The sequence below is a fragment of the Engraulis encrasicolus genome, chromosome 23 (assembly GCF_034702125.1).
Source record: "Engraulis encrasicolus isolate BLACKSEA-1 chromosome 23, IST_EnEncr_1.0, whole genome shotgun sequence".
Lineage (NCBI taxonomy): Eukaryota > Metazoa > Chordata > Actinopteri > Clupeiformes > Engraulidae > Engraulis > Engraulis encrasicolus.
Genome location: NC_085879.1, coordinates 11810353 through 11822852, shown reverse-complemented (window position 1 = coordinate 11822852; position 12500 = coordinate 11810353). Strand labels below are relative to the sequence as shown.

At 44.5% G+C, this 12500-nt stretch overlaps 1 protein-coding gene across 1 annotated transcript in view; it reads right to left on the bottom strand.

The window, feature by feature from the left end:
- The window catches only part of bicc2 (bicaudal C homolog 2), a 30958-nt gene that overhangs the window by 10539 nt on the left and 7919 nt on the right, over nucleotides 1–12500 (bottom strand). The window contains exons 9-13 of the mRNA XM_063190596.1: nucleotides 9207–9338; nucleotides 6895–7096; nucleotides 6423–6562; nucleotides 5338–5645; nucleotides 2945–3050 (exon numbers count right to left, since the gene is read on the bottom strand). Of these exons, the coding sequence (XP_063046666.1) occupies nucleotides 2945–3050; nucleotides 5338–5645; nucleotides 6423–6562; nucleotides 6895–7096; nucleotides 9207–9338 (888 nt within the window). The remainder of the gene's footprint in view (nucleotides 1–2944; nucleotides 3051–5337; nucleotides 5646–6422; nucleotides 6563–6894; nucleotides 7097–9206; nucleotides 9339–12500) is intronic.

Here is a 12500-nt window from a genome sequence, read left to right as displayed (position 1 = left end):
TCCGGAGTGCAGAAGATGAATAAGAAGAAGGGAGGAAGGGGGAAGTGGAGGGAAGGGAGTCTGACTTGTGTTGTAAGCATTCTACTAAGTCAAGCAGAACTATAACAAACTCTGCAAGGGCTTGAGAGAGAGAGAGAGAGAGAGAGAGAGAGAGAGAGAGAGAGAGAGAGAGAGAGAGAGAGAGAGAGAGAGAGAGAGAGAGAGTGTGTGTGTGTTTGTGTTGACAAAGTGCTAGCAGAGCAGAGAGCGGGCACACCAAAACAAACTATTCCTCTTAAGTCATTCGGACACTTTGTATTTGGTCAAGACTTATTGTGTACTTCAGGTCCTCAGGCCATCAGCGAAAGCCAACGCTAATAATTGCACTGTCACTCGCGAGGCGTCCAACTGGACTGTCCCCCCATGGGTGTGGGCCAACTCAATTTGCCGTGAACGCAAGCTTGCATCTTTAATTCACTGCCCCCCAACACCCTGGGGTCTGACCTTAGACAGATTGATTATTTCTTTATCTGTCCTGGTGGCGCTAGTTTATTTATTTGTTGCTCCACCACTGTGAGTGTCTAGTTGTGACTGTGTGTCCCCCAAGCTAGGTCCTCTACCCAGAGAGAGATGTCTGGAGCAGTAAGCTGGCACTGTGGCACTGAGAGAAGATGCAATAGGAATCCACCATCTATGTAAATACTTGACTGTGGCTCTCCCTGCTGGTCAGTCCAGGGAATGCGGTCATGTGCATGCCTCCTTACTGGTCAGGGCCTCGTTTCCCGATAACGATGGTTCTTAGCCTTACGTGTGTCGTTAACCAGTGATCCTACGAATGTTCTTAGATTTCCTACGACTGTTTCCCAAAGACACTCGTACATGAACGCGCGTGCACAGCCTCTAAGATCATTCGTAGCGTCGCTCTTAAGGATCGCTGTCCACATATGTGGTGCTGAAGTGTACTCGGAGTGAACTGCGCCGTCATCTGCTGCTAAACCATTTACAAAATGTAAGGCGTGTGTCAGTATCAAAAGTTGTTTTCTATAAGGGTGGGACTACATTTGTAGCAGTTGCAACTATCGACAGGAGTTATTGTTGGCAAATGAAATAAAATGCACACACACAATGAAATCATGCAAAACTCCCAACTGACGGTAATAATGAGCTACGCCGTTAAGACCCAGATAAAGCGCGTGCACTTGGCTACTGCAGCTTAATATTTAAGAAGACAAGTAGGCCTAGGCCTAGTTGGAGTTCCAAATTGGGATGCGCAAAGTTACAAACTCAAGGCGTAACTGTCGGGAGCACGTCAGCATGCTGTTATGAAAAACAATGTCCATCAAAATTGACACATCCCCTCGCTGCCTTTTTGTTATTGCTTAGCCTACTAGAGTCGGAATAGGGAGAGGAGCTTGGCACATGTGGTGAGCGGTGCGCAAAGTACCGCGCGCTCAAGACTTTCACAACTGTGAGGACATTTTTGCACGGCACGGCAGTCTGCTGTTATTAAAACAAAAAAAATCTACACGAATCCCCATCGCTGCCTTTTTCATTTTTGTCATAGCTTACCCTTCGCCTACAACTATCATGTATTTTCGGCGTCGCCTTCCCTTTCTTAGGCTACTTGAAAATGAAAGAGGGTGCAACAACTCGCTGACCATTTTTCTTCAAAAAATATAAAATAAATAAAGTTTCGGAAGTGGCCTTCCGACATCAACACTCTTGTCTCTGGTTGCCGAAGCCCCTTATTCATTTTGCCTTGTTCTTGTTCATGAAGCACCCACACAAATTATGACTGATCACAGTTTAATTATGCCCAGGTTTATCAAACACAGTCGAACTATTTTACTACCTGTAAAATATTTCCAAACACATTACTTTTATTTTATAGGCCTACACATCCACAATTAATGTTACCTTCTTATTTTCGTTGCAGTGTCAACTGTGCTGTCATGATATTTAGGCTACACTCCCGTCTTAAAACATCAACTTGAAGCGCAAGTTTCCTCTTTTCCTATGGGTGTCTCCACTGTGCCATGCCTATCGCGTCTTAAAACATCAATCTTATGCGGTTTCTTCTTTTCCCTTCATATCCTGTGGGTGTCTCCACTGTGCCATGCTCCGTGAGCTCTACGATGGTGTTACGTGTGAACTTAAGTAGCACGTAGCGTTAAGTAGTACTTAAGGCCCTTTCGGAAACGAGGCCTAGGTCAGTGACGGGCAACCTGGATTCTTTGTTACAATCCTTTGCTGCATGTTCCAAATGACTTGGTTCTACCTGTCCAATTCAACAAGTGATTGGTTGAATGATCACCTGGTCCAATCAGAAAGGTAAAATCAGGTCATTTTGAATATGTGCCACAGTATTGAGCTATATTGTAATTGTCGTGAACTTTTCTGACATACAATTAGTTTTTTTGGTTTTTTTTTTTACTTTTCGTCAACCAAATACTGTATGTCAACCACCTTGTGGTCAGTTTGGGTGAAAAATGCTTTCATGTTCATCCCCACCTCCTCATACTGCATGTAATCTCACACAGAGTGGGCTTGGCTGTTGGGCACCGACATGGTTAGCTCAGTAAGAATTCTGCTGGATCAAGTAGTGGACAAAAGGTGAACCTATAAGAGATGACAACGTCAACTTTGTGCGTGTAGGCTGGTTTTCTCATTTTTCACTTCATCAGAGTCTGCACCTCCAGAAAGAAAATGCTTGTCAATACAGCACAGCCAGGATTTTCTGTGCGAAATGAAGTGTAGTTTGAGAGGCTAGTTTTATTTTAGCCTACTCCCTTGTTGTGGGCCCCATGGAGTTTTCTTATTGTAAAACTTTAAAACTGTTTTTCAAGGTGAACTTGGATTTTGTGGAAGGCTGTAACAAATAAAATATCGTAGTATAATAACCATTGTTGTATTGTATTATTATCATTCCCCTGTATTCCCCACTACTAACTGTCTCCCACTGTACCTCATCCTTGTTGGCATCAGAGCAGGTCTCCAACGATGGCACGAATCTCAGGCTGCATCTCCTGTCATATCTCCTGTTCACAAGCTCCATGTCTGCTTTCAGAAGCCTGGGATGCAGAGGAGTGGTCACATTGTAAAGAACAACAACAAAAAAAAGCACTGACATTGTTTTAATATTACAGTGATGTGATCACAGATGAACGTGGGATGGCGCATCACAACCTCGCAAGGTCTGATATATCTGATGTATAAAAGACCTTGGCAACACTTTATGTTACTGACCCCATTACATCAATATGGTATAGTTTTCCAACAGCTTCACAAACTGCTACAAATTGTTAAGTTTGGTTAGGTTAGGGTTGGGTTTAGTTTTGTGCATAACATTTGATGTTATATGAGAGAGAGAGAGACAGAGAGAGAGAGAGAGAGAGAGAGAGAGAGAGAGAGAGAGAGAGAGAGAGAGAGAGAGAGAGAGAGAGAGAGAGAGAGAGAGAGAGAGAGAGAGAGAGAGAGAGAGAGAGAGAGAGAGAGAGAGAGACGGACAGACAGATAGACAGAGAGATAGAGAGATAGAGAGATAGAGAGACAGAGACTTGAGCAGAGGCAGAGACAAAGACAGAAAAGAGGTAGAATAAAACCTCCTCCACAAAGGCTCTTTTATCACAAGGTCAGTGAGTGACTTTCTGGTGTGAAGCAGAGACTGAAGCCCACAAGGACAATAGGCAACCACTATTGTTGCTTGGTTTATTCAGAATACACACTCTCTGAAAAGCTCATTCATTTGTGTGTGTTGTTGCTAGGTTTGTAAGGACAAGCGAAACATCTTCCTTTGCTCAATAGGGACCTTCATAGCTCATAGCTCCCTGGACATTGAAGGAATGCAGCCATAATTACAAGCAATAGGATTGATTATTATTGAAATGTCCAGTTATTGTCAACCAGAGATGGCCATCTAACAGAGAAAGAAAAGACTGGTTAAAATGTGAAACAAGGATTTTTCTTGGCCAAGACAAGTTAAAATTGTCTTTATTAGCAATGAAATGTCCAGAAAAGACTTTAAAATTGCCTGTGCGTAGTGACTTGGGCCTTCTTCTTTCACCCTTTTGAATGTAGCATGACCTTGGACCAAAGAGCACCCAGCCAAATGATTTGCTCAATAATTTCCTCCCTGAAAGAACTGAGTATGCCCCTGACTTGGAAAAAAGAAATAAAGAGAGCTTTCAGTGTTTGGCATAGAGATGTACAGGATCCAAGATCCGGTTCCGGATCCGGCAGGATAATAGGGTTTTTCAGACTATCCGGATCCGGCAGGATCTTAAGCAGTGGATCCGGTATCAGGCAGTTACCTAAAAATCAGGATCTGGTGCATCTCTACTTTTTACGTAGCCTAGGCTTTTCAGTTAGTCTTTCACAACCCCAATAGCTGCATGGAGTGAAAACCCTTTGGAAGTGGCCGTTGAAGGCAGTGTGGCAGTAAGCCAATGAGTCTCAAAAATAGTTTGCGCCAACGTAATAAAAAGGGCCCACGTGTGCGAGTTGGCTATGTGTTTCAACCCTTTCGTAGGATCCGGTATCCAGTTCCGGATCCGGCAGGATCTTAAGTAGTGGATCCGGTATCCGGCAGGATCCTAAAAATCAGGATCCGGTGCATCTCTAGTTTGGCACTCAATGAATATATTTCACAATAAGTTTATGACTTTTTGGTGGCATTTGATACACGACATGCTTTTCAAAATAGCAGACTTTTTAATATGCACTCAGTCTTGCAGGGTGCCACATTTTGTTATGCTCTCAGGTATACATTTTCCATTAGGGTTGAAAATTACTATGAGCGATTACTGTTCAAGTATTGGCCGTGTGTGAATAAACAGTGTATGAATTAAACTCATTCTTTATTCTTTCAGATCACGAATGCTTATGAAAGTGGAAAAGGTCGAAGACCCTTTTGGAAATTATGATTGATATTGTGATGCTGCACAGCACACATTGAACACAAATGTATTTATGCCTCACTCATGCAAGGGGGCAACCCAACTGATGCCTGAAGTGTGTGTGTGTCTGTGTGTGTGTGTGTGTGTGTGTGTGTGTGTGTGTGTGTGTGTGTGTGTGTGTGTGTGTGTGTGTGTGTGTGTGTGTGTGTGTGTGTGTGTGTGTGTGTGTGTGTGTGTGTGTGTTTGTGTGCGTGCGTGCGTGCGTGCGTGCGTGCGTGCGTGCGTGCGTGCGTGCGTGCGTGTGTGCGTGCGTGCGTGTGTGTGTACGCATCCAGGCACCCAGGTTTCTCCACTTCTGTTAGGGTCTATAGTGTATGTACTGTACGGTAGGTATGAATCCTCCTTTGTTTTTCTGTTCTGTCTGTTTGTGTGCTTGTTTGGACCAATTCATTTTAAGAAATACCTTGACGATGAGAATGTGGTTGTGATTGCCTCCCCACCCTCTTGGATTGTGTCTCTGCATAGATCTGATAGACTGGCTCTTCTGGCTGATGGTTTAGTCTTGACAGACAGCTCTGACAAGCTGCCTCTTCTCATTGGCAATACTGTGGTCTTCAATGGCAGTGTGGTCTTAACTGGCACGTTGGTCTTCACTGGCACTGTGGTGTTCTTCACTGGCATTTCCATGACCTCCATGGCCTCTAATGAGCTCTGTTGGTGGCCTGCTTCTTGGCCTTCGGTCGACACAGGCTGGTCCTCATTCTCTGGAATCTGAGGGAGAGCAAAAACACGAGTGGTAGAGTAGATACTTTATCAATCTTGAAAGAAAGTGAGATGCCCTTTAGTGCAACGAGCTACCCATGTTAGTGACGTGATGTGGGTAGGTATGGATTAGGTAAGTGTGGCCTTGTGTTTCACAGCCTATACGTTTAGTCAATTTGCCAAAATCTGGAGTCTGAAATAAAAAAAAATCTCATTTTAAGGTATAGGCCACTGCTTATGGAAAGTATAGCCTTCCACTGGCACCAAAAGTGAATTTGTTGAAACAAAGAGTGGGTCAGATGTTGCCATCTAGTCACACACTGTACATCATTCTCATACTCAGTAGATTAAATCAAACTGCTGTACGAATTCATGCCTAAATAATCATATTCATATCACGGCAGTCAGTCTGCAGATGGTTCTTGTGCAAGTTACAAGCCAGCACACCCAGCATATCCAGACAAATAATGGATTTGGTGTCTTTCCCAAGGACATTTGGAACTAGTGTGGATGATCTATCTGGATTCAAACCAGCAATAATCCATTGCACAACTCCATCAATTACATCACCTGAAATTACATTGCAATTTTCATAGACAAGCTATCTATCATAAATGTATGACAAATATTTAATCATATTCTTTGGCAGACCTAACTGCACATATAATCTAGGGCTTTATGTAGTTGAATTTGTTGAAAAATAGTGGGTACATGTTTGTTAATAATTGTTGTGAACTTGTTTTACACACTATACATCAGATATAAGTGGGACTGATAGAAACTGACCTTCTCCAGTTTGGAGTCATTTCCTCTCAACGGAGCCACCCAGCCCTCCTCATTGGGTGAGGTAAGACCCGGTGGGGGTGAAGGGCGGGGCTTAGTTGACAGCAACGAGCTAATCCCAGCATCAGGAGGGCAAATCACACCTGCAGATGAAAATAGGTCATACATTATTTAAACACGCATTCAGATAAACACACACACACACGCACGCACGCACGCACACACGCTCACACACACACACACACACACACACACACACACACACACACACACACACACACACACACACACACACACACACACACACACACACACACACACACACACACACACACACACTTATTCTCTATCTCTCTCTGTCTCTCTGTCTCGCTCTATCTCTCCCACACACACACACGCACGCACGCACGCATGCACACGCACACTCACACACACACACACACACACACACACACACACACACACACACACTAACCGGTGTCGTTCAGGCGCAGCTGTTGCATGAGCATGTTGAGCCAGTAGCTGGCCAGCCCGTTGCCAGTCATCAGAGGGTCACACGTGGGAGGAGGCTTGGTGCCGGTCGTCCCACAGCCATCAGACCCATCCAGCCCCAGCAGCAAACGCCTGGCCTCGTACACGCTGGCTATGTTCCTCTCCAGGCCTTTCACCACCACCGACTGGAAGAAGAGCAGAGGAGAAAAAATAGTTGTATTATCTATTACTTGACTTGCGCCAGATGGCTCATGACAAAGTTGGGTGGAAATGCACAAGGGTCTGTGGGAGCCAGGCAACATTATCTAGGCCATATTAGCCAAAATACTGAGTGGCACACTGGCTATATGTTCCGCTCCAGCCATTTTACTGGCTCTGACTGAGAGAAGGGGAGCCAAAAACATGAAAGGGAGTTAATATGAGCATTTATGCAGAATAGAATAGAATAGAATAGAATAGAACAGAACAGAACAGAACAGAACAGAACAGAACAGAATAGAACAGAACAGAACAGAACAGAACAGAACAGAACAGAATAGAATATGTCCTCATACATGATATAATGAGATGAGATATACAGTGTAGGCTATGCTGCCAACACACTGTCTATGTTCCTTTCCAGCCCTTTCACCTCCAAAGACGGGGAAGAAGAGGGGACACAAATGTTTGTGACAGATTAGTCATTATGTGGGCTACATAAAGTAGCCAAAACATCATTATGTAGCCAAGCTAACATACTGGCCACTTTCGTCTCCAACCATTTCACCTTCACCGACTGGAAGAAGGGGACAAAACATTTAGTAGAGTTGAGGAGCATTTACTTAGGCTATCTAGCTAATCACTATGCAGTCAGTACACACTATGTTCCTCTGATACTGTTTCTCTACTACTGTCAGGGAGAAGAAAGAAGTTTATGAGCATTTGTGTAGACTACGTATAGGTACCGTTGCCAAAACATCACTATGTACAGTAGCCAAGACATTGCTGTATTTCCTGCTCTTTCTCCACCACTGACTAGGCTTTAAAAAAAGAGTTTGTGGATGAAGACAAAGCACATACACATCCAAGGTCGTATACACTGGGAACAGGACTGAAGGACAATCAATATTAAGTTTGTTTGAAAGACAAAGAAGAGTTGACTTCAACATGACCACATACATAACAAAGAAATGTCTAAAACTATGAAAAGCGATGGTGGTTGGCGGGAATTTAAAACGAGGTGAAAGGTGTAAAGGACAATCCACATCAGTCAAAAGACAAAGACAAATAAGAGCAAAGAACAAAACTATGAAAAATGACAATGGTTATTGGCATTACTGAGTAAATGGTTTGTCCTAGTCCTATATGTAGGACAACATATCATTCCAAACACATTTTTCTATACAGCTAAAAAAAAAAAAAAAAGGAAAAAAAACTACTACACGTGACTTGACTTGATGTGGCTTCTGGTGTGGTACCTTGGCTGTCTGTTTGACATGAGTGGATTAATAATGAAAGTACCCAGTGGCGGGACAATTACACACAGGAGCCCAGGGCAAAACACTGATAGGGCCTCCCCATGCAGCCCGCCAAGGTCATGATCGGGTCCCACAACGGATACAGGAGGGCCCATGAACCAGGGGCAAATGCCCTGCTTGCCCCCCTATAGCTACGCCCCTGAATGTGTTTACCAAACACAGTCCCAGGGGGCCACAGGTGCAGTGCGACCAGGCCAAATTGCCCCTACCCACCCAGCATTACAATTACCTCCCTCCTCCAAGGTACCAAGTAGCATACAGATGTTGCAATATGAGGTCAATATAGGGTACAGTACCTTGGCCATCTGCTCAACCTTGGGTTTGACACTAATGAACACTGCCAGGCTCTGCATCATCTTAGCTGGTGTCTTGTGTATTGGTGACCTGTGTATTGGTCTTGTGTATCTGTGTATTGTTTATTTGTGTCTTGTTGTTGAAAATAATTTATTTGGTGTTCAGTATTGTACGCAGCCCTTAAAATGACAAGTGTGAGTAAAATATATCATGAAGAGTTGCTTGTGTACACCACAAACTTTTTTCATGTGCCCCTGAAATGCTTCAATATTTCTTAAACTCGCACATTTTAAGGGCATAGTGCTGACAATCTGTGCGTGTATTGTATGCATGCGTATGTGCACGCGTGCATGCATGCATACATGCATGTGTGCGCGCATGCTTGGTTGTGTTTAATATCTGTCAACAATGCAATTTCCCCTTAAGGAAAAATACCTGACCTCCCTGGAGTTGGTTGTATTTGCGGACTGTACTATAGGCCTACCTTGGCAGTCTGCTTGACTTTGGGCTTGACGCTGATGAAGACTCCAAGACTCTGCATCATCTGGGCCAGCTTCCTCGGGTCCGACTCCCCCTCCTCCCTCATGTCGAACATCAGGCACACCGGCAGGCAGTCCTACACAATTACAAAGACAAAAAAAGACACAGTAGTTGTAGGTAGGCAGAAAACATTAGGGACCTATAGGGTCCTATACGATCACAGAGACACAAGACACAGTGTAGTCAGAGACTGTATAGAGATACGCCAACTTAATGCGTTGTTATTGGCGCCAACCGTGAACAGATTCCGGTCTGCTTAAAGGGGCATGTGGTGTTGTCCATGCGTCTCATTCATTTCAATGCAATGGTCCTTAGGATTGCATAAAGGGGGATTTACTCCCCTCTCCCTTGCGAAACTAGAAACCGCAAACAATGGGCCATAAGCTCCTCTCTCTTTTCCATTCTATCTGCTGTAGTGGAAGGAGGGCAAAAACATTCAGAACACTGCCAGACAGTCCTACACGATCACCAAGACACACAAGACATAGGAGGGGGCAGCATCAGTGCAAATTGAATCGGAGAGAAAGATATGTCAAACTCCAACCATCCAAGTTTTGTGGCGTTCACACAAGAAGTGCGCTACTGCCATCTACAGTGCTAAGGGAACTCCATTTATTCTCAACCTCAAGACTCCGAAGGTCTCCTAACCGAAGGCCTCTAAAAGGGGCGTTCACCCGACATCACATCGATACCGGACAATAACGAGTCTGACGTATATTTCTCTCCTATACGATTCTTTGATCAGGGACACTGGCAGACAGTCCTACATGATCACAGAGACACAAGACACTGTAGTGGGAGGAGGGCAGAACACATCAGACAGTCAAACAGAGACACCAGACATGCAGCAGCATGGCAGAAGGCAACAGGCCAGCTCAAATGATCTGTGGGATGGGTAAACCCATAGGCTATAGCCACTTGAGCCAAATGACCCGGTCCTCTTTGCCAGCATTTCTGGATTAATGTATAACCGTAACATCCACAGTGTCAGGCAGTTAGTTCTCTGAAGTTCAAGTTCTTGGCAATAAATATGGCTCAAACTTTTGACTCTTAGCCAAGTTAAAAAAAGTAACTTAGGCCAGAGACGGAGTATTTCTCTACCTCTGTGAGAAGGTCTTATGAAAACACAGATAACCCTCCAGGACATGTATATTATTATTGCAATTCGAGAGTCTATCGTCTCAACAAACAATGTATATGTCAGTACTCCTGCAAAAGTAATCACCAATTTTGTTAGCAAAAGAGAACCTCATCTTCTTTCTTAAATAATTCAACATTGTGAAAAGGTTAGCCTTAGGTGATGACAGACGCACCGGAAATTGGGAGGGAAAAGTTATGGCATTTCATAGCAAATGTTATATTTTTATATTCTGACATTTTATTCAGTATCTTCATGGTTTGTTTTAATCCAGGACTTCAATTTGAATTTCAATAAGGGTGGCATGCAAGCAGCCAGAAAAACAGACAGGATTACACCAAGAGGTGGGAGCTCCTGAATTTCTATGAGGGTAACTCAGACAGCCAGACAGACAGGTCAGACATGCAAGAAGACAGACAGACAGACAGACAGACAGACAGACAGACAGACAGACAGACAGACAAACAGACGGACATATTGCATCACACAGAGTAGCTGAAGATTCTGAAATTCACTGAGGGCGACCCGCACACACAGAGCGGTACACAGGCTGACAGACAAACAGACAGACACACACACAGACAGACAAGCAGACAGAGAAACAGACAGACAGAGAAGCAGACAAAGCAGTAAACAGATGGAGAGATATGTAGAAAGTCAGGCAGGTGATATTTCAGCAGAGGTGGAAGCTTCTGAATTTCAATGAGGGCACAGACAGACAGACAGACAGACAGACAGACAGACAGACAGACAGACAGACAGACAGACAGACAGGCAGACAGGCAGACAGGCAGACAGGCACCCAGGGGTGGAATCTTCTGGAATTGTCTGCCGGAAGTGTTCCGCTCCGCTTGGCGGTACTTACCGCATGCATCCGCCATCTGGGTCGTCTAATTAGCTTTCTGAACCAGGAGGCTGAACTAATGAAAGACATCAGACGCCTCTCAGTAGGAGAATAATGATAACACAGCTAAGGTCGTTCTGCCGCATTTTTTTTATTTGCGGGTGATGTGCAGAGTAATTTTTGTAGAGTTAATTAAACACTCCATCAACACTCAAAGTGTTGATTCTACTCTCTGAGAGCTGAATGACCTATCACTGAAAAAAATGTACCCTGTGTATTTACAGCGTATAAAGCATTACATAGCCGAGATGACTCGCTGATATCAAAAGCCCTCTTGACAAAAATCTGTGGCAGGGAAATAGCCCATTATTTCCTACAACGTGAATAATTTAAACAATGATTCTCAATTTATTTCCCATTATTGCCGGAGCGAGAAGGCATATTATCAGATATCAGATAGTCATCTTCTGTGTTAAATCAGTAGCAGCTGTGACAGTTATCTCCCAAATGGAAAATGACAGCAAATTGCCGTTCAGTGCTCAACCAGCCATTCATAACAATCGGAGACAGGTGTACTTTACATGTGTAGTGTCGCTAACGTGCACATGCACGCACAACTCTCTCTCACAACTCTCAGTGTTGGATGTTTCAGTTCCTGCACATTTGGTACCCCTATGATGAATTGGGTGCATCCTAGCCTTAGATGGCAAATGTTGAACGCTTGAATCAGAGTGCACGTCCCTCTCTGCCCTGTATGTGAAGCTGTGATGTATGGATGTGGAGAATTATGGGGATTGTAGTCTCTCATGGACTGTTGACCCACATTCTTACCCTTCTTCCTGACCTCTCTCTCTCTCTCTCTCTCTCTCTCTCTCTCTCTCTCTCTCTCTCTCTCTCTCTCTCTCACACACACACACAAACACACACACACACACCCCCCCCCCCCCCCCCCTTCACACACACACACACACACACACACACACACGGGCACACACACGGGCACACACACACACACACACACACACACACACACACACACACACACACACAGGCACAAACACACGCTCTTGATGCATAACACACACACATCCACCTGCAGCTACCCCCTCCCCTCGGGCACACCCTGTCATCCGTACCCTGGATGAGTACTGATGGGCTGCCCTATGGAGTGCTCAGGTCAGGCAGCATGATCTGGGTCTGGGTCTGAATCTGGTGCATGGCACACACTGTCACACACATCACACATGAACTGCTAT